The sequence below is a fragment of the Asterias rubens genome, chromosome 12 (genome assembly GCF_902459465.1).
Source record: "Asterias rubens chromosome 12, eAstRub1.3, whole genome shotgun sequence".
In the NCBI taxonomy this organism is placed as follows: Eukaryota; Metazoa; Echinodermata; class Asteroidea; order Forcipulatida; family Asteriidae; genus Asterias; species Asterias rubens.
In genome coordinates this window covers 11,446,601-11,468,299 of record NC_047073.1, presented here as the reverse complement: position 1 = coordinate 11,468,299, position 21,699 = coordinate 11,446,601, and the positions used below count along the sequence as shown (strand labels likewise).

The 21,699-nt window shown below is 38.1% G+C and overlaps 1 protein-coding gene across 2 annotated transcripts in view; it reads left to right on the top strand.

Moving 5' to 3' along the window:
• LOC117297457 (ras-related protein Rab-3-like) overlaps positions 1-21,260 on the top strand; it is a 52,636-nt gene extending 31,376 nt beyond the window's left edge. For both annotated transcript variants that reach the window (XM_033780502.1, XM_033780503.1), the window contains exons 5-6: positions 4,313-4,534; positions 17,831-21,260. In XM_033780502.1, coding sequence (XP_033636393.1) covers positions 4,313-4,500 — 188 coding nt within the window. In that variant the 3' untranslated portion in view covers positions 4,501-4,534; positions 17,831-21,260. The remainder of the gene's footprint in view (positions 1-4,312; positions 4,535-17,830) is intronic.
• The last annotated feature ends 439 nt before the right edge of the window (positions 21,261-21,699 follow it).

The window sequence follows — 21,699 nt, the reverse complement described above, 5'->3', positions numbered from 1 at the left end:
GCTTACATGGAAAATTTTTGCACTTTGTGTTATGATTTCCAGCCAAATCCAAGAGTTCAAAAGGTAACTGATGAAGTTTTGAGATATTTTGTTGTTGACAGCACAATCTCCATAAAATATACATATTATTATGTAAGATATCATGTTTTCTTCCGTCGAGATGTGTAGAAATCATGCCTCCAGGAAGCCAAGGGCTCGATTTCACAAAGCACTAAGATTCATCTTAAGATGGGTTGTCACAATCACCATAGTGATTTGAATTGTGACATCACACTTTGCTTGCTTAACAATTAAGATTGATCGCAGTAAAGATTGATCTTAGCTCTTTGAGAGACGAAGCCAAGGCTCTGTGATTGTTTTGTAAACATGTTATGTCACAAAGAAGGGGACATTCATAAAATTGATTTTCCCTTTTTCCCCCGAAATTACGGGTGGGAAATAAGTGATGTTTTTTAAAATTCAACCGAGAAATATATACATATAGTAAGGAACAAAAAGAAGAGGAAAAATACCCATGTGGCCAAGGTTGTCAATATCATTTCCGATTAAACAAAAGCCAGGAGAAGCCAATGAAAACCAATAATGTTGGAGACCTTTGATCTAAAATATCTGGTTTATTTGAGGCATTATTTTGTTATTCACCGTATAGATTAAATTATGAAGGCATTTAATCTTTCAAAATTGAAATTTGGAGTGGGTAGGTGGGTCAACCCAATTTTGAAAAAAACAAAATATAAATTCTTTAATTGATTATTCTTCATGGCCTCAACATTGCTGGTGATAAAGGAACATGATATTTATGTAGGATTGAATCAGTTGTTCTAAAAACCAATATTGAATTTTCTCTTTAAAGTATATGCACCACCAAACATGCACACAAAATAAGAATTAGCACACAAAAAAACAAACAAGATAGACTATTTTTTAATTAAAACCGTAAAATGTATGCAAATTTGTTCTTCAAATATTTCCTTGATGTAAACCTGAGATTTGCTTTTTGCATGCGTGTTTACACAAGACAAATCACCCACTCTTCAAACAATACCGAAAAAAAAAATAATAATACGTCAGGATGGAGGTCTTGCACAGCAATTACCTATGCAAATATGGTATTCTCCTACTGCCATTGTTCCCTGGAGGACCCCATGTAGTAGTGCTTCCTTGCGAAGGTTGAATACATTGATATTAATTGAACCAGGAGTAAATTAAATATCTCGTTTACCTTCGTCGTCATCCTAGCAAGGTATATCGACGGAGAGTTCTGTAATTGGATGATGAAACTCCGTCCTCTCCCTCCCAGCCCCCCCCCCCCACTCCCTATCACAAGAACGATTTTGAGCGCAAAGCGAGGCTATTCAATTGGCTTGAATCTCTTGTTTTTCATATCTGTGGTAATTTGTGATGAAGGTTGTTGTGTGAACTAGAAGCGCTTTATCAATTTGCATTAGTATCTAATCAAGAGATCTCAGTAAGAAATTCGGTTTAAACTGATTTTGTGATTTTTGTTTCTTCTGTATTTTTTATTTTTTTTAAGCCTTGGCTTTTTTGTCATTATGCTGAAAAAGGTTTTTGGTTGTTGAGTCTTGGCTTCTAAGTTCTCTCTTTGGTTGTTTTTGGCGCAACCTTCATGTTAGTTAAAGGAAAACCATGCAGTTTCGAGGCATATTTGCGTGGATCATTATATTCTACTTTTTAAACATCGTTCTAACCATATGCATTTTATAACAAACGGTTTCAAACACTTTTCATGGACATATCAACCACAGACAACGTGTCGCTTTAAGCTGGAAACTAGGGGTGTGGCAACTTAGAGGAGGGTGAATGGAAGGGCATTTGCTAACTGGTTTTCCTTTAGGGAATGTACAAATCTGGTGCCAGTTTGCTTACTTGCCAACTTACTAACCAGTGTTTCCCCAACTATATGTATAATTCACTGCCTTGTTTCTGCTTGAGTTGTGCCTCATTTGCAAACTGAGGCGCAACATTCATATTGATAAACATCATTTGAGGTGTCCCTGCACCCCACTTTGGAATTAACAAACCGAAACTGCACCCATTCTCAAAAATATGTACTCTTTTTATACATGTGTTCCCATTCTCCCCTTCCCGGTGTCGCAGCACTGAGGGTTTTGTTTTTTTGTCTGAAACGCAAACAATGTTGCCGAGTGATACGGAAGGATTTAGGATTAGGGACTGGTTGATAATGAAGGGGAATGCGGGGATGGGCAATGCAAAGACCACGATTATCTGTTTACACTACCCACAATATCATAAATGGAGTAGGGAATCACATTCCGACGGAACTTCTTTTTATAGTTGCATGTATCAGGACCACATACATGTATTTCACAGCTGTCGTGAAGGGCAAACATGAGTGATGAGCAAATTGATTTTCAGAGATAAAATTAGCCGGAAAGCATTCGGTATTGATCAGTTTGTCTGTTTCAATTGTTTGGAGTTATTTCTTCTTCTTGCTCAATGTATTTTTGTGATGAATTCATCCTTGACATGATCTTTCAGAATTTTGTAAAAGATAATTTGTCTGATGAACAGGTGACATTACCGAGCAAAAGAGGGTAGACTACTCTAGCAAGATGGGGTACACCTTCCCTATTCCATAGGCAAAAATACGATTTATTTGTCTGTAACGACCCTTTTCCCTGAGCGACTGAAGTTGCTTTTTCATGCTGGATCACTGAGTAATGATTCTTGGCAGTCATTTGATACAAATCATATTATTAAAAAAAGCTCTTGCAACTGTACTTCCATCCATTGCTTTCAAAGCAACTAATAGATCCATCTGTTACAATGGTCTGTAAAACACTGATTGCAAGTACAGTAGCCAGAGTATTTTTTTTTTTTTTTATAATACAATTTGTTTACCGACCTGAGTTTTATTTCCGTGTTCAATTTAGTTGTTTTTTCTTAAAGTGAAACACAACAGTAGGTTGCGTCTCAAGTCCTGCACAAATAATGATATCAAATTACACTTATCGTACACCCAGGGTCTTAGAGTTACCAGGGTCCCTGTTGCAGACAGTCAAAAGGAATCTTGAAGTGATGAAAAACATTTTTTTTTATATCTTCCTGATGTTTTTTTCTCATCTAAAATGTAAAAATATTTTAAATTGAAAAAATGTATTTGGTCACCATAGGCTATTGTATTTTACAGTACCTGTATATTTATAGATCAACCATTGGGGAGTTGTAAACAAAGGCGTTGAAGTGAAGTATTCACACAGCTGAACAGGCTGGATGAAGTTACGTAGACAACCGAAGATTCTCCTGGTTGTTTGCGTTGATATAAAGATGGACTATACAACAAGATTTAAAAATGTTTTAATCAAAAATTGTATTCGTTATTGACTACAAAGTGATGTTTTACCATCAGCTGCAGTAGAGTCATTGGGTTTGCAGGGTTTTGTGTTGCCTTTGAAAATTAACCAGCTTTGACATGGCCTTATCAGTGACTAGTGTGACCAAATTTTGATTCCAAAGACTGTTCAGATTTTCAGATTTCCAATACTCACCGCATGGACATAACCACTCTAGATTTTTAGTGATATCTCAAAAACGCTACCATCTTTTTAAATTAAATTCTCATGAGTTGGTTTTTGCTATAGACATCTTCATTTATATGGGATTAAATTAATCGACTGGTTTTAAAAACCAAATGTATACTTTGCCTTATAAGCTGCCAATGGAAAAATTGCATTGAATTGACCAACAAAATAATCGTTAAAAATATCTAGCAGTATTAGATAGAAACTTCGGATGGTTTGAAATTGAATTCGAAATACCCATAATCATGGCATACTCATGTACACATCCGTTGGGTGTAACAAGGACACTGTCCAACGTATAATTTTTCTCAATCCAATTAAAAGGTCTCAGTTACGAATCCATCGTCCCACCTTATAGATTTCCCAAGCAATATCCACAGACATATAAAACCTAAGACGTTGACTGCAATTCCTTGTTATTTGTCAAGACGTGATTACATTTAGTATCTTTGGGATGTGAAGCCGACACCACCCCAAGAGAACATCCAAATCCTATTTGTCTCTCTATTAGATGCTCCGCCGGCATGGAATGACTTCCAACCATGGCTAAATCCAAATTTTCCATCGCTCTTTTCCAAAAATACATAATGGCATCTCCTTTTGCGTGTCTTGTGGGTGTAAAGACGACTCTGACTCACTTTGATTTTACACTAATTGCTATCATTCCATCACCCTTTTCCGAAATACTTAATGGCATCTCTAACTGACGTTTTTTTTTGTCTTCTCAATTGCTATCTTGCCCCCCTCAGGGTTGGAGTTCTTTGAGACGAGTGCTAAGGAGAACATTAACGTCAAGCAGACATTTGAGCGGCTGGTTGATATCATCTGCGATAAGATGTCGGAGAGCATCGATACGGATCAGAGTATGCGACCAGCGGCCACCATCACACCGACGGATCCTGGACAGACGCCATCAAATGCGTCTTGTGGATGCTGATCAACTCAAGATCAGGGTTAATGGTCAATGGACGGTAAGTTTTTCTTCTCTCATGACTTAACCAGATTTCTCCTTGAATCCATCGGAACCTAACGGCAACAACTGCTTGATTTGTTTTGTGGATGTAAGCTCTAGTGACTATAGTTCTCTACAATTTAAAGGAACATTATGGAATTTATTTTTGCCAACAAAACAGTTGCTGGCAGTGTAAGCACTTTATGTAATCCACCAACATAATAAACTGACAGACAAGTTTAAGATCTGTCGGCCATCTGAGACACAAGAAGATAGAGAAAAACCGATGAACATATTGCATGACATTGATTAAAAATATATATATAAAATGCTTAGCGCTCACTTTTGCCACTTTGCAAAAGTCAAATAAACTATCACTATTAAAAATGAATAGTTGATGACATGGTTGGTGCAACTCAATATTTTAGACTCAAAAAAGTTTCAACAGTTCACTACCTCTATGCAAATTTGGTTCTAATTGTATCATTTCTAGAAGTTATATCTATCTAGAGTCCATCTAGAGTTGCTGAGGAAGATTTCATGAATGTGAGAAAGTTTACTTAGCTTTCATCCCTGCGTGCTGTTATTGATCATTTAATTAATCAGTATTCATTAATGAATGTTGTGTAGTGATTGAAAATGTGGTTTGCGGTAACACCATCTTGGTAGATTATGCTCTTTTGAGACCTTGTCTTGCAATTTCTACTACTACCACCGAGTTATTTTCAGAATTAAGGAGACTTCTCTACTATGGTGGAGTAGATTTTCTGAGTTCGGGAGACTTCTCAGTTATGAAAAGAACTTTCCTGCTTAAGATGCTCCTCATCAAGTGTTTTATGTTGAATTGCGCAAAGCTCATATAAAACTACATGGATGACAAAAGTATAATGGAAATGTCTCGTACGCTCATCGAAATTGAGTAAGAGGATCGTCGTTGGATTCTGATCGATGAAGGAAAGTTACTTTAAGGTCCTCATTGTCTGGTGTCCTGCCTCGTAGTATGTGGACTGGAGTTAATCAAAAATCAATCAAGAGGCTCAGTAGAGTGACAAGCGCAGTGATTGAAAAGTCTTGCACCGTCCCGGAGAGAGGAATCTTATCGTTACCATGGGTTTTAGGTCTGACACATGAGAGACTCTCCCACCCCCCCCCCCCCCTTTCATTATCGTCTGGATCCAGTCTTGCGACATTTAACGGTAAACACCTCGTAGGATAATGCAAAACCTGTCTCGCTGAGTGTGAAACCAGGGATGGTTGTTTCTTTGTTAGCTTGTTATAGAATGTCAACTCGTTTCAGAATGTTGATATGGCCAGAAGAGCGGTGTTTTGGAGTCTTTTGTACACCTGCCTCATCTTTATTTGTTTAGTAAAAGTAGTGTTTATTTAGTATTTCAATGTAGTGGACAGTTAGTGGACAATGTAGTGGATAGTTAGTGGATAGTTAGTGGCAGTTCTCCCGAAGATGATCAGAGCATACTGATCGATATGTTGAGTTGTGAACCACCTGCTCTTTTCAGAACCAAAATTATTTAAATGAGATTTTCACATGGTGTTCACAGCAAACCTCTCTTAGACAATATAGTGGATAAGGTAGTGGATGATCTGACAAACACTAATTATAGTGGACAATTTGAATCCTACGGTTTTGAGTTTTTTTTAAATTAGGAAAGTAGTGAACAATGTGGTGGTGGATAAAGGTAACTGTTTAACTATTTGTTAATTGGGGTGAGGGAGTCGGGGAGGGAAATTCATATCAAAATCACAAAAAACACAATCCATTAAGAATGTCCCAGGGGACTTATAAAACCAAAGATAAATACTGAGGACATCAGTTTAATTCAGCATGCCCAACTTCCAAAACTGGTTGCTACACCCTCACCACATATCAGGTGATCATGGGGGCAAGCAAGACAATGAACAAATAAATAGACACATTTTGTCAGTGTGTGATACTTATTCGAAATCCGTTTATGTATCAGCAATATGTGATTATAAGCATTGCAACCCAGCAGCCTGAGTATGTGTGGGTGGGCTCGCTGTGAAGTTGATTGAGAACCGACCCTGCCATCCTCAGCTGTGCTCCAATTAAAATGTGGAATAAGTGCCACGAGGGCTAAACCCTCTCATCAAAGCGTGGTGGAGATACAACACAGCCGAAGACGATAAGTGCTCGCTGGGTTTGTTGCTACACCGCGATGGAGAACAACTAACATTTAGGTTGGACTCCGGTAATACAATCGGCTCTGTAGGTGGGCGTATTATTAACATGGTTCACTGTTAAGGACTGATACAGTGTAATTGTAATCATGAGCTGCAGCTATCGCTGTTGGGTTTGGCTGTTTGCTCAGCGTCATTTAGGGCCCATTCACAATAATTATCAAATTGTACAACCATAAACTTGTTAAAGAAAACAGGGTTTTTTTCCCCATACTATGCTACATTTTTGATTATTTAATGTAGTTTACATACAAACCCTGTTTATTTCGAGCACAGGTACAGATAGACAAGTTTTGAATTTAGTGGGGAAAATGCCCCTTCCTCTACCTTTAAGACGCCCAATCAAATTCATTTGTGATCTGATCTGCTAAGATACCCAGTGATACCCACTAAACACTGTACTTCTTTGAGACTGTACCCAATTGTTCCCATTCTGTTGTCTTCTCATTTTAAGACACCCATTTACACCCACTTTGTGATCTTATCCACTATATGCCCAGTGTTACCCACGCAACACTGTCGGTATTCTCACTAAAAACACCCAATCACATATATGTGATCGATCCACTCAGATCAAAGACACCCAGTGTTACCCACACAGCGCTGATACTTCTTTAAGACAGTACCCAATTTGCATCCAAGTCTTTATCGCAGTGCATCACTCCCATTCTGTGGTCCGCCCAGCTCTCCTTTAAAAGCACCCAATCATACCCCCAACCCGTGATCTTCTCCTTTAAGATACCCTGAAGATTTCCTGAAGAACCTCAAGAAGCTATATCCTCCTCAAGGGAAATAAAGAACACAGATGAACGATTGCAGATCAGATCAAGAAACCTGTCTCTCAAAGTGGATGATAAAGAAAAAACAATTTCCTGTTTGGCGTTCATGTGCAAAGTCCATGCGCAGATGATGCTAATAACCTCACTGTAAATCATCCACTCAATATAAAAAGGCTCACTTTTCTTGGCGGTTGATATTAGGCAAATGAACATGTTAAAGTGTCGCTTTCGAAAGTTTATTTTTTTCCCCCTTTATTCGGTGGAATATCTACATATAACTTTGCGTGGTGGAAGTATAACTAAGAGAGGTTTATATAAAATGAAAAAGTGTTACTTTCCAAAGTTTTTTGTTCTTGCCCTAGTCTCCAGTTTAGGGATTTGAAACTTTGCATGGTGGAAGTATAACTAAGAGAGATTCTCGACACCAATCAGAGCATACTCGAAAATCAGAGCATACTGATCGAAATGTCGAGTCGTAAACCACTGGTTCTTTTTAGAACCAACACTACTCAAAAGAGAGTTCCACGCATTGTTACCGCGATCCTCTCTTAGTCTCAAGTTGATGTTTTTCAACAAGTAAATAGATTCAAGATGGAGAGAGGTTGAGATGATCTGGGAGGCAGCTGGGAATAAATTGACAGTTTCTTCCTTTGTTGCTTTCAAAAAGGGACATCTGAGACTTTAGAAAACTTGACAGGAGAGTTTTGTTTGACTTGTTTGAATTAACCGATACGCAGAACCATTAATGAGTGTTTATTTTAGTCTGGTTTGTTTGAAACCTTTAAAGGCAAAACGTAGCAAAATGCAAAAAAATTGTGCTTACCAGAATGTGGCTACCAGCCAAAATACCATGTCTCGTGTATAATCTGTGACTGGCCTGCTCATATCTGTTAAGCACAAAATATGTAAGCAAAATTGTGTGCTTAAACTGGCTCTATGAAATTTTGCCCAGGTCTGTTTGGAAACAGGCAGTACCTCAGACTCCTCTAAAATCCGTTGATGGACAGTACCTTTAAGGATTAATGCACTTTCAGTAGAACAGATGGCTACTTGTGACTCCAATCAGAGAGGTCTATTTGCTGCGTACTTTAACATAAATGACAGGGTGTTCATTTGGTCAATCTGTCGCCTTTATGTACACTCTCATAAGGACGACGCTCGTTAATATAGTCACAGTGAATCCTGTAGTCATTTGGTGGTAGACTTTGCTCTGAGCACATCAGCAAAGACATTCCTGTGAGTACATGTAGCTGTGTTTTAGCTACATGTATGAATTTTTCAAACACTTGCCAACCTGTGAACGTTTCTGTCCATTGCCGACCATTTTGGGAGTTAAGATATGATGCCCGTGTTATCACGCGGATGCCTTTAAATGCTCACTGCCTATACCACACACACACACCTTCTGACTTCAAAAATGGTACTCTGAAGATGACATCCAGTGAATTGGGTAATTTAATGATAACTTTAGATTATTTCTCCTGAGCTAAGCAAACTAGACAGAACGAAAATCAAAAAATATATTTGTAAATGTTAAAATACATGTAACTGTGTATAAACATTTTAGTATTCATTTTTGAGGGTGAAATTATGCCTATAGGATTTGAGGAAAAGAATTTTCTATGAATTTGTTGTTAAACCAAGATGGTGGCAATAAGATAAAGGTCTAAAGAACCTCATCTTACTAGGATTGAATACTCCTCACCACCCACTCCTCGTAAAGGTCAAGCATGGTTGCCACAACTTGTTGGCATTAGATCCTGCAAACACTTCTGTTGCCTGCAGCTCTTCTAGGTAATGTGCTGATCTCAAGTGACTTTTTTATGTTACCATTTAATCTTACTGATTGGAGAGAGAGAAAATCGCATCTACTAAAACATTTATTTTTGTGACCCTTCTGATTGCGGGCATGGAATTTCATTCAGAGGGTAAGGCCATTGTTATTCTGAAAAGGGCACTTCCATGCGAATAACCAGACAAACAACCAGACATAGACCATACCCATTGTAAACAACTAAAACGAAACTGTTTCCAATCACACACATGCAGGTGTTCAAATTAGCCAATCAGCAGAGGAGCATCATCAAATGGTGTGCATCGATCGCATTTGGTTTAAGAATCTACTCTTAATACTGATTAATCATCTTAGTTCTTATATGAGTAAATGATTATAAGATCTGGTTTGACTAGCCGACCCCTAAACCTCTCTCATCAACCTCTCCCCATCCACCCAAAGCAGTTTTCCCCATCTCGCTACAGTGCATTGATTTTCTTATTGATCATCCACTATGGCCGACCCAAGGACCCATCGGTGTGTGTTGATACATACACACAGTGTGTACTTTGCTCAGGACAGGGGACTTTCTAGCTGACTAGGGCCCACATATTCAATGTCTTCCAATGTTATTAGTTTCGATTAGTCAGGGGGGATTGGTGATGTAGTATGTGGGGAGGATATTGCACCATCCAAGAGAGGAGGAGGGTGTTTGTTTCGCTCCTCAATAAATGCATATATTCTCCATCTCTCCCTCTCATCCAACCAGTCCTTACTGATGTAAGGATTTGGGCTGAAGTTCATTGCAAATTCCCCCTAAAATATGTCACGTCGCGTCACAATTTGTGAAGATTTCAGTTCAAAAGGTGGTAGCCTTTCTTTTTTTTTTAAATATCTCTGAAAATCCAGAGTGACTATGTCCACGCAGGAAGTATAATCCCTAGTAGGAAAACACAATCTGAGAAACGTTTTTGCAAGATTCAAATTTTTGGGCATAAAAACTGATTTGTTACATTAACCACATAACTTTGAAGTGAAATGTTTCCCAAAATGCTTATACTACGAAAAGCTGCGTCTAACCAAATGTTTTTATTGCCATTAATTTTTATAGCGATTACCAAAATCTATACCATCCCTTCCAATCATGTCCAGACCTTTTTCAGAAAAGAAATATTCCTAGAAATTTTGATTTCGTTTTGCGATGATCAACTAGGACAACAATCTTTGGGATGTTGAATTTTTGTTTTGTACTCGGGTGTGAAACCCCCCTCAGCTGACACTGTTCCAGACCATGAAATGCAAACCTTTACTGTCGTCGTTGCGATTTAACGAGATCCACTCTGTGATCCGGATATTTGTTTTTAGAGCGTTGAAGATTCAGAGAAGATGTCCTTTTACCTCGATTGTCAAAATACCTGGAGAGATCAAGTTTCCCCAATGGAGTGACTTTCTGTGAAAAATTAAACTTTTTCAAAATTCATGTTTGCATTGTTGTATGACAGTAAACTTTAATCTTCTGCACCAGTTTAACCCTGCCATAAATATTGAGACCTTATGAACATTTTGGAAAGAGTAAACTTTGAAATTATAAGTTTGAATAGTGTCAGCTTTTTGGTTATTTTGTGATTAAAATGAGCTTAATATACAACAATAAAAAATGATGTTATGAGAATCCATTTTGAAACTAAAAAGTCACTAAAACACAGGGAAATTTTCAATTTGTAACTTTAATTATTGGTTTGCGATAAACAATCCTCAAAGGAGTTTTTTCACAAGGGGTAACATTTTTCGCTGTTTTGATTAAGTAAAGTGGAAATTCAGAAATAGTGCTAAACCATTCTTGGTAAAAAAAAAATTCACCTCCCCTTACATTTGACACGCGAGCTCACTTGATGTTTTTGGATGTTACAAAGTTTCTGTAAGGGTATCAAATACAGCTTGGCATTTGACACAGTTTTAATGAGAGGTAAGAGACTTTTATCACAAAACTCAATTTGACGAGAAAGCTCATCTTACACCATTGGCCATTCTCCTTGACCCTCTTTTGCATGGTATCTTGAACAGGCAATAACGAGAAACTCGCTGTCTCCAAATATTATGCAATATTTTCCTTTTAAAGGTCACTGCAGTCAAGCTATACTTGTCACTCAAAGCAACCATAGGGTCCTCATTACAATGCCTGTCTTTCCTGTTCTTTACTGTTCGTTCGTTGGAGTCACAAGAAAAACAAATTGATAAAAAAAAACCTTAACTTTATTCATTGTTTTCGCGTTGAGTTTTTGATTTGCAAGGTCATTTGTTTTACTGATTTCTCAAAAACTATGGCATTTCAGACAAAACTTTTTCAAAGGATGTTTTCCACCATGACTGTCTTCATACCATGACAATTGTGCGCAAATCTGTGAACATCTATATTTTCACTCATACCAATGTTATGCACACCCTTTAAACCAACGTTCCATATTCTCCTCTCATTTTAATTTATGCGGTTTAGTTTCTTCTTCCGGACCAGCGCGATACACTCAATATCTTGTGAGACCCTAAAAAAAGAAAAAAATCGCTTAAACAAAATTGTCCAAGATTTCCTTGGGGTTAAACAGCGGAATGAGGTATGGAATAATTAGTGTCGGTGTATATGTCGTGACTGTCCCTCGCTCCTGTAACTGCATTGGCAGAAACTCGCTGCGGGCTAGACAACGACAATGCATTATGCATCCCATGCGGATGTGCATCGTACATGAGGGGGGGGGGAAGAGAATGAGGTCCGAGGAACACTCCATGTTAGCGGGTCTAATCAATACGAAGCAGTTGAAACACCGATGATGTATTGCGAATTTGGATAACATCTGCCGGTGTTGGACTCTCTCTCTCTCTCTCTCTCTCTCTCTCTCTCTCTCTCTCTTAATTTCATTCTCTGTTGAGAGAAACACGTACAGAAAATTACTCATGTGTGTAGTGGCAGATCCGGGGGATCCGCTAATGTGTTAATTAGTGCATTCAGTGTTGGCTCTTCATTGTGCAAAACACCAGATTACAGTGTACAGAGCAATACAGTACACAAAATTAACATTTGCTCTAGAATTGCAAGGGTCATCGGTTTGAATCCAACCCGAGTAACATGCCTGTGATATTTTTTTTTACACAACTTGTGAAAGTACTAAGTATACAGTGCTAAAACACACCTGTGTTTGGGTAAAAACCAAAATTAAAGCTAAAATTTGTTATTGTTCCGGTACCAATGATGAACACAAGAAAATCTATTGGAATCAGATGACAAGACAAACTCATTCAAAAATAGCTAGGATAAATACAAGTGAACCAAGCCACTGTGATATATTCACTTAGGAAAAAGCTTCTTGCGTGGACATAACCGCTTCAGATTTTCAGCGATATCTCAAAAACGCAACCAACTTTTGTAAGGAAATTTCACAGGTTAGTTTTATTGTATATATCTACATTAATATAGAATTGAAACAATTGAACTATTCCGAAAAACCAATGGTATATGTTCCCTTTAAAGACACTGGACACTATTGGTAATTGTCAAAGAACAGTCTTCTCACTTGGTGTATCTCAACATATGCATAAAATAACAAACCTGTGAATATTTGAGCTCAATTGGTGTTTAAAGTTGCGAGATAATAATGAAAGAAAAACAACCCTTGTCACACGAACTTGTGTGCTTTTAGATGCTTGATTTCAAGTTCTCAAAATCAAATCCGTGGAAAATTACTTCTTTCACGAAAACTACGGCATTTCAGAGGGAGCCAATTCTCACACCATTTTGTACTATCGACCTCTCCCCATTACTCGTTACCAAGTATGGTTTATTACCAATTACCATCAATGACTAATTACCAATAGTGTCCACTGCCTTAAAATAAGGATACAATTAAATACACAATTTAGATGCTTTGTTAGTTAAGAGGTAGATCAGTGGATATGTTAATGACAGTAGTTCTCTCCTTGACTCAGACTCATGGCTTCAATGAGACCAGATTGTGGTCTTTGTGTTCCCTCCAATCTCCTTTCAGAGCCATTACTTACTGAGCCTCGTCGAGCAAGCGAGCCGCTCATCTTCAAGCGCTATCAAAACTGCCATTTTAAAGGCACTGGATACTTATGGTATTTACTCAAAATAATTGTTAGCATAAAAACTTACTTGGTAACAAGCAGTGGAGAGATGTTGATAGTATGTAACATTGTGAGAAACGGCTCCCTCTGGAGTATCGTAGTTTTTGAGAAAGAGGTAAATTCTCACTCAAAAGTTAAAAGACTTAAGGCCTGAAGCCCTTTTTAGGCACCTGAAAGCACACAAATTTGTGCACTAAGGGTTTGGACAAAAAGTTGTTGGAGACAGAAAAGAAACAAGATACAGACAGTGAAATGGTTAGAGAAAGCTACATGTAGTTGCAGATGTTGAGTGATTCAAGGGTAGATTTAGGAAATAAGTACCTTATGTCTGACTAAATTGAGTCAACATTTTCAAAGGTTTGTTATTTTATACATATGTTGGGATACACCAAATTATTAAGAATACTAGTCTTTGACAATTACTTAACGTGTCCAGTGCCTTTAAGAACCATGCATATCCTCATCTGCCCATTCTCCTACTCCGCTTTTGTTCTCTTGTTGTTTCGGCTGTGCGTGCTCAAGACGGTTTGTGCAGTGACGGATAGAGAAAAAAAAAGTGGAGAAATTGCATCACGTTGCTATGGCAACGCTAACGTCATCGCCTTGTATTTTCTAGATGGATTCACGAAGGTTGAGAATCTTGCGTTGGCGATCGGAGGTTACTCTTAGGTTTCTCAAGCACGAAGGTTGAGAATCTTGCGTTGGCGATCGGAGGTTACTCTTAGGTTTCTCTCTGCCTAGCATCGTTGAGTTCAAGGCGGACTGCCAATTTGTAGATCTGTGGTAACTCACTAGCAATTAACCTCATATCTTAGTTTTTGATGTTTGCACTGGAGAGGGAATTTGATTATTCCCTCGGCCGTTGGAATAATCCAATTAAAATTGGACTCAAACCCTAGTTTGGTTTGTTATTGTGATTTTTGTATTTTGATGCTTTTCTTCTTTTGTTGTTTCGGCTGTGCGTGCTCAAGACGGTTTTATACATTCTGTTTTGATGTATTTATTTGACATGTAAAACGTTTTTACTTGAAATTAATTATTTTGGAGTGGGGGTGCATTTAGCCAAAGTCTTTTGGACACCCTTATTTAAATTTGGACACCTGTTTCATTTGTCATTTACATGTAAATGTATGGTAATTGAACTCTTTGGACACCCAGTTTTTATAAAAGCAAATTTTGACACCCTTTCACCAAATCTTGGCTGAAACCTCGCTGGGGGACTCCTTTGTTAAATTTGCCTCATATCTCTGTCTTTTTGGAAAAAGGGCTATTCAGACATTACACAACAATTGCTTGACTTTGTTCATGAATCAATAAATAAACCATTTTACATTCATTCTGCATTTTAAATTGATGTAGTTTAAAAACTATTTTTTTAATGGGTCCATTTTAATGTTGTTGTGTTATCAGGAAGTGTATTATTGAGTGAATAAAAAAATATGAGATTTATATTTTATTCAGTTGTGGCTGTTTTGTATAAATCGTGCCTGCAGGAAGTCCAGGCTCCATGACTCTTTTGTAAACATGTTATGTCATGGATTACATGGTCTAAACAATATTAAATAGTATCATAAAATATTTTAACACATCATTTATAATGCCGCGATTGTATTAAAAAATGTAAAGTATTGTCAGGGTTCTTTCCATGCACAAGCTAGCATATCAGGCTGATAGGCGTGGATTCTGTGCATTATGGCCGATCCCAAAAATAATTTTTTGGTTTTAGTTTGTTTTATTAGTAATTTCACAAAATTCACTAAGTTAAAAAAATGGATATGCTCCAGAATACACATGAGAGCTTTTAAAACCAATATAAACACAGAAAACATTCGGAAGACCTATTAATTTTTTGTTTTTTAGCCATACACCGATGTGTGTTAGCACTGTATACTCAATACTTTCCCCGAGTCCTGTGAAAAATATCACAGGCATGTTACTCGGGTGGGATTCAAACCCACGACCCTTGCAAAATTAATATTCTTTATTCCCGATGCAAATTTAACATCTCTTTATTCTGAAGACCTCATTTCAATCCAGCATCCTTTGGCAACAATTTTGCCCGCAGAATGCCCCACAGTTTTGAAAAATCTCGGGGAGGTCCCTGACTGTATTTACCTAACACCTTTTTTCATTTTTTTTCTTTTTTCATTTTTTTATATTTTTTCTTCTGGTTTTGGCCATTTTGGGTTGATTCCAACTAGGTCAGTTTTGGTTAAGGACATTTCTTTACAACCACCCTACAAAAGATATGCCAATCATAGTTAACCTACATATTTATGTAACTGTCAACAATTTTGTGCAATTTCTTGAGGGTGCCACCTTCTATCCACCCCCCCCCCCCCCCAGTTGTTTCTCCTTCCCTGCGATATTCCCTCTTGTGGTTGTTGTTTCGTCAGTGGCAACGTCTAACGCCTACACGACGCCGCTGTGTGGGCACATACAGATTGCGTTATTATTTTGCAGATTCTTTTCAACGACGTGTAAACACAAGACATTTTATGAAACCTGTGGGAGTCCGGAGGTTTCTAGTGTCAGAAGAATTCTGTTCCACGTATCTTAGCGTTGCTAGATTTTCATTTCTTTGGGTCGGGGTGGCGGGGTGTGGGGCGGAGCTGAATTACAATTGCTAATCTTGTGTCCACAAGGGAGGCAGAGGGCAAATGTCGAATCCAACCTACTTAGGCCTTGGCTATGTCAGGAAGATACTTTGACATCAAAGATTTGAATTGATCAGATGATAACAAAAATCAGATTTCTGTTGTTTTTTTATTCAATTTCAAGTAAAGCCCAGTTCATACTTCCTGCGAATGCGATGCGAATTTGACGTGAATTTGACGTCACAACTCTGTTTTCGCTGCGATATTCGCAGGAGAGTTGGGCTTAACTCAACCGCTGCGAACTATTTGTTGCGAATTTGTGACATCAACACTCGTATCGTATCACATTCACATTCGCAGGAAGTATGAACTGGGTTTAACACACCCACGCAAAGATTATGACAAACAATGGGGGGGGGGGGGTTGGGGGGTAGGGTTATGGGGGGTCTTTGAACTTTCTGAATATTTTTAATTTGTGGCTTCTTAAATGGAATCAGAAATGAGTTTTTTAATTTGTGACTCATCCAGTGCACTCGGTTTGTTTTAGTGGCATTTGTTACTTCAAATGCCAGGGTTGTTGAGAACACAATTTTTGTTGGCCCATAAGTGTTGGGATTTCATTTTGTGTATCAAGATTTGTCACTAAAGCTTTAAAAAATATGCCATCAGTAAGATGGATTGTGCCACAGCCTGATTTGTCAAGTCGGTCTGAGTCCGTCTAGAGCCGAAAGTGAATCCCATAAGTCCACTCTCTTCCTGTCTAAAGTGACTTTTATTTGAAAGCTGTCAAATGGCATTATGTTGTTCAACAATGAATGGAGCATTGCGAAGGAGGGGGGGGGGGGGTATGCCACTGGCATATGAAGTTCCCTCGAGAAGTAACCAGACTGCTTTTATGATGACAGTGTCTCACCATACATCCCCCTCCCCCTCCACCCCCTCGGAAATAAAGCAAATAACAGCGTTGTTTTCTCTTTGAATGGCATGTGTAATAATAAAAAGTAAACAAGGTTTGAGATTGGATGCCTGGGAGTGAAAAAAAAGGAACTGCAAAACGGCAGTTTGGCAAAACAAACAATGTGGTTTGAACTGTACAGAATGGCCCGTCTTTCTCCAGTACCTGTGTAAATTTGTCTGGTACCTTGCCTTCCGGTTTGATTGTAAAGTTAAAGAGTTGAATATTTGCTTCGTTCTAGTAGTGGAAAAACATGCTAACTAACAGACTGCTTTTCCGAAATCAGCTGTTCAAGTTTTTGTTCATTAGCTGTGATAGTTATTGTGGTGTGTTGTGGCCAAGCAGTCTAATGCATCAGACTCATTTTCTAATGGCTGAATCATCAAGGTGTGGGTTCGATTCCTGGTTGTGACATGTGTGTCCTTCATACACGAAACTTGTTGGAGAGATTTTGATAGTATAAAACATTGTGAGAAACGGCTCCCTCTGAAGTAACGTAGTTTTTGAGAAAGAAGTTGTTTCTCACTAAAATGTTTAAATTTGTTTTTGAGACCTCAGAATTTTGATTTTGAGGTCAAATTCAAGCATCTGAAATCACACAACTTCATGTGACAAGTTTTTGTTTTTTCATTATTATCTAGCAACTTCAACGACCAATTGAGTTCAAATTTTCACAGGTTTGATATTTTGTGCATATGTTGAGATACACCAAGTTAGAAGACTGGTCTATGACAATTACCAAAGGTGTCAAGAGTCTTTTGAAAGTATAATAATAATACCCAAAATTGGAAATGATTGTTGGCAATTAAAGTAACTAAAGTAAATTTTCTTCCATCCTTCTTGTGTTTCCTCTTCACAGCTCCTTACATGCGTCTGGATTCAACATTAAGAAGAACATCTGAACTGCCAGAGACGACCCCACCCTCAAAATGTAATTATACAAATCACTTTCACATAGACTTCTTCTAAATGAGTAAGTGCTACTCACCCCGGCACCGTTGGTGGCAAGACATTAATTACTATAGAGCAATCAATATCACTCTATTTTTAGGGACAAACATAAATCGTATTCAAAATTATCTGCAGGGTCAATTTCAAAGAGCTGCTTTAAGCACATTTAGGTTGGAAAGCACAAAACAAATGTGCTTACCCTTAAATAAGTTGCCAGCCATAATGCAATGGCATGTGTATTATTTTTGCTTTTGTTTATGCTTAGCAGAAATCTGTTAAGCAGTATTTTCTGCTTAAAAGCAGCTGATTGAAATTCAGCCATGACCTCTCTTGTAATTTCTTTGTATGTCTGGCTCAAATCACCAGCTTCAGAAATGCTTGACCCTGTTACCAGCGTCTTGTAGTCAACCTTTTATGACGGAGAATTGTAACAAACTGCTGCAAACTCTTTAAGTATGGTTTGAGCCAGACAGTGTCTGAAGAGAAGGAACAAAATTGTAATTTGATTTGGGGAAAAGAAACCACATTTGGGAGGATGGGTTTCTAGAAGAACAGTATGTTCTAGCTCTGAGTTGATTAGATTCTTATTACGCCTCACTGTGTTTATTAAATACGCTGAACCCCTCTGAGGGATAAAACCTGACAGGCTCATCACGTTCTGGTTGGGTAGGAGGGGGGCCTATGTTTTGCTACCAACGAGGGGGTTATATGCTGGGTAATTCAGTCGCTTGAGGGTGATATGCTCAAGTATTGTTTACAGTAGAGCACTTTGTGGGGAAGGGGGAAATAATAATATGCATACAATGGGTGATGGATATTTTATCATATTTTTAACTTGGCTTTTGATGATTGAGTCATATCTCAGCTGATCGACCAATCACTAAGGCTCAATTTAACTTAAACGATTAATAATTTGTAGCGTTGAAGTGGTAAGAACGCGGTTTGTAACATTCACAAGAAAAATGACACTCACAAAATATAAGTGATATTTTACCACGAACCTGTGACAGTGATTTAAATAATGTTTGTTTGCTATTTATCTTGAAATTATTTAATAATATAATAAGTGGAGACACTATTAATTAAGATGTCATGAAATTTCTTTGTGAAAGGAATCAAGTAAACTTGATCACCATGTAGACATCTTGTAGTCCTTTCCCCCGATAGTTAATCGTGCCGCCTGAAACAGAGGCTTGATAGAGTAGTCTGGTCTCTTGAATATTATCTATGCTATAGTTATTATAACGAGACGGGAGCCAAAGAAAGATAGCCTCTAGGTTATTGTCTCACTGAGCTTTTCCGTAATTCTGGTACATATTCAGGGCTGGATTTACCTACTGCATAAGGAGAACATGATCTTTAAGGCTTTGTCTGTCGAACTTTTCTAGAACACTATCACGCTGGGGGAAAAAAGTTCCCTTTGACAAAGGCATAAGATGCTGGAGAAAATCATCTTCAGCGAAACAATGCAGTAAGTAGCTTTCTGGACTAATGCTTAATAATGGAAGCTACATGTATGTACCCGGATTTTAGATAAACAGATCAAATTTCATTGGTTTACTTGCATGTCCTGATTTTACTATTTGTGTGCTGTTTACCGCGTTGATGATGCGGTGATCGCATAAGCTTTGGAATGTTTGTCTGACAGCCGGGTATTATGAGCAAAAGTTACATCATTAGTGCGGAGTGCTTGATTGAAGCTAATGTACAACATTTTTATCTCTATAAACACAGTGTAAAATTCACACGTTTTTCTTTGGGCGTTCTTTAATATGGTATAACTTGTAGGTTACTGAGGTTTAGAATCTTAACGTGAGAAACAGAGCCAGGGTTTGTAGAACGTGTATATTTAACTTTAAAAAGAAAAAAAAACTATTAAAAAAAAGTATTGAAGGCAATATATTAAGATCTTTAGGTACACTAACCATATAGTTTAGCATTCCATCTATCACATATATGTATGTAATATGTACTTTTTTCAAGTTAGACCAAAAGAATATAAGATTTGTAGAATTGGCTGTCATCGTTGAGAACCCGGTGAAGGAAATATATGTCTTGCCATAAAAAAAAAGCTGCTGTTTTTCGCCACCGAGTTTTCTGTTGGATTGAAGTTAGTAGGGATGTATAAAAGCCACCTTTCAAAATGTATGAGAGCTCCAAAAGTTGTGTCAACATTTGTTGTCTCTTTTCGTTTTCTTTTAACTTTCCATTCCAAGGAGAAGATAATCTATTTAAAAAAGCAACACTTCAAGACAATTTAGTTATTTTGTTTTCAACCCAAGTGTTGGCACACCTTTTTCTCACCCTGATGTATGATTTCATTCACCCATCTAAAACAATGGGAGACCTTTGGTCGCTTGACATAGATAGTTTTCCCATTGTTTTTCATCAACTCGGTTTTGAATACGATGGGTTACTCGGTAAGTCTGCTGCCACCTAGTGATCCGAAAAGTGTTGTCGTAGTCGGATTCATTAAGCCTCACCCACATGGTGTATTGACCAATCGCAATATTCGAGTAGGCAAGCCAAAGCATGATCAGGGCACGGTTGGACCATGTGGTTGGTTGTTTTCCTTCATAGCGTGGGAAGGCTAACTGAATCCGTCTTTTGTACCATTACGATGGCTTTCTTAAATGCATGTACGTGGGAAAAACATTATGTTATAATTGTACGTATAATATCAGTATGATCATTCCAGTAGAATGTATTCAACAGAGTTTCAAGGACTAATCCAGACTTGTGTTTTATAGAGACTCTTTGTCTTGGTGCCACCATTTTGTTTCTCCCCATTCAAAACTGTCACCAAACGGGGTCCCTGAAGGCCAGAATAGTCTGCACCCACATGTGTATAATGAGAAACTGTATTCATAATGCATGCAATGCAGGCGGGGAACATGGCAAAGACGGCGGGAAGCAAAAGTTTTGTATTTCTGGTGATGCACTGGAGTCTGTAAATCTCCTGAATACATCTGAGAGGTAATTGGTCTAGAATGTTGAGGGACCACGGGCCGAAAGCCCCAGGAATTGTCACATTTTTTTCCAAATCTCATCCCTGAAAACTGCACACACTTTTGATTGAAGGGTTTACTTGCAGATAAATGGATAACCTTTAAAAAGTGTGTGCACTTGCTCAGAGCTCAAGCCTTTGCTGTACAGCCACCCCCCCAGCATCACTCCATGGGGATCCAATGCTAAGGATGTTGAAACTGTTTGCAAGAGGGAAAAGTCTTGACCACCCTGTTCTTATTTAAAGCGGTCAGAGACTGTTACAACATGCTTTGACATTACCACTAGGGGATATGTAAAGGTCTGGCACGGAGATCAGAAACATGCTTTTAGCAAGAATTGTCGTGTTGAGATCCTCCTTCCCAGGTATTCTTCCCCAGCGGGATCATCCCCCCCCCCCCCCTCAAACTCTTACAAGTCTCGACTTGCCCGTATTATCTGTGGATGTTAAACTTGACTTGTTACTTTTCATCTTGATGAATGAGTTTGCTGGAGGGGAGAGTAAGCGGTGGGGTCATGTCAACTTAGATTTTTGTTTCTCGGTGTCTGTGTGTGTTTTTAACAACTCGTCTTTCAATGATATGCCCCCGGTATTCAAATAAAATGTAATCTTCACTCATGTGCAATGCATGCTCGTTTAAAATAATTATCATGTACGATTCAAATCAATTATTTATATTATTATTAAAAACAAATTATGTATCATTCCGAAAGTTAGGGAGGTTTTATTTAAATTACTCACTCATGGCTTTCAAGAATATCTTTTCTTGT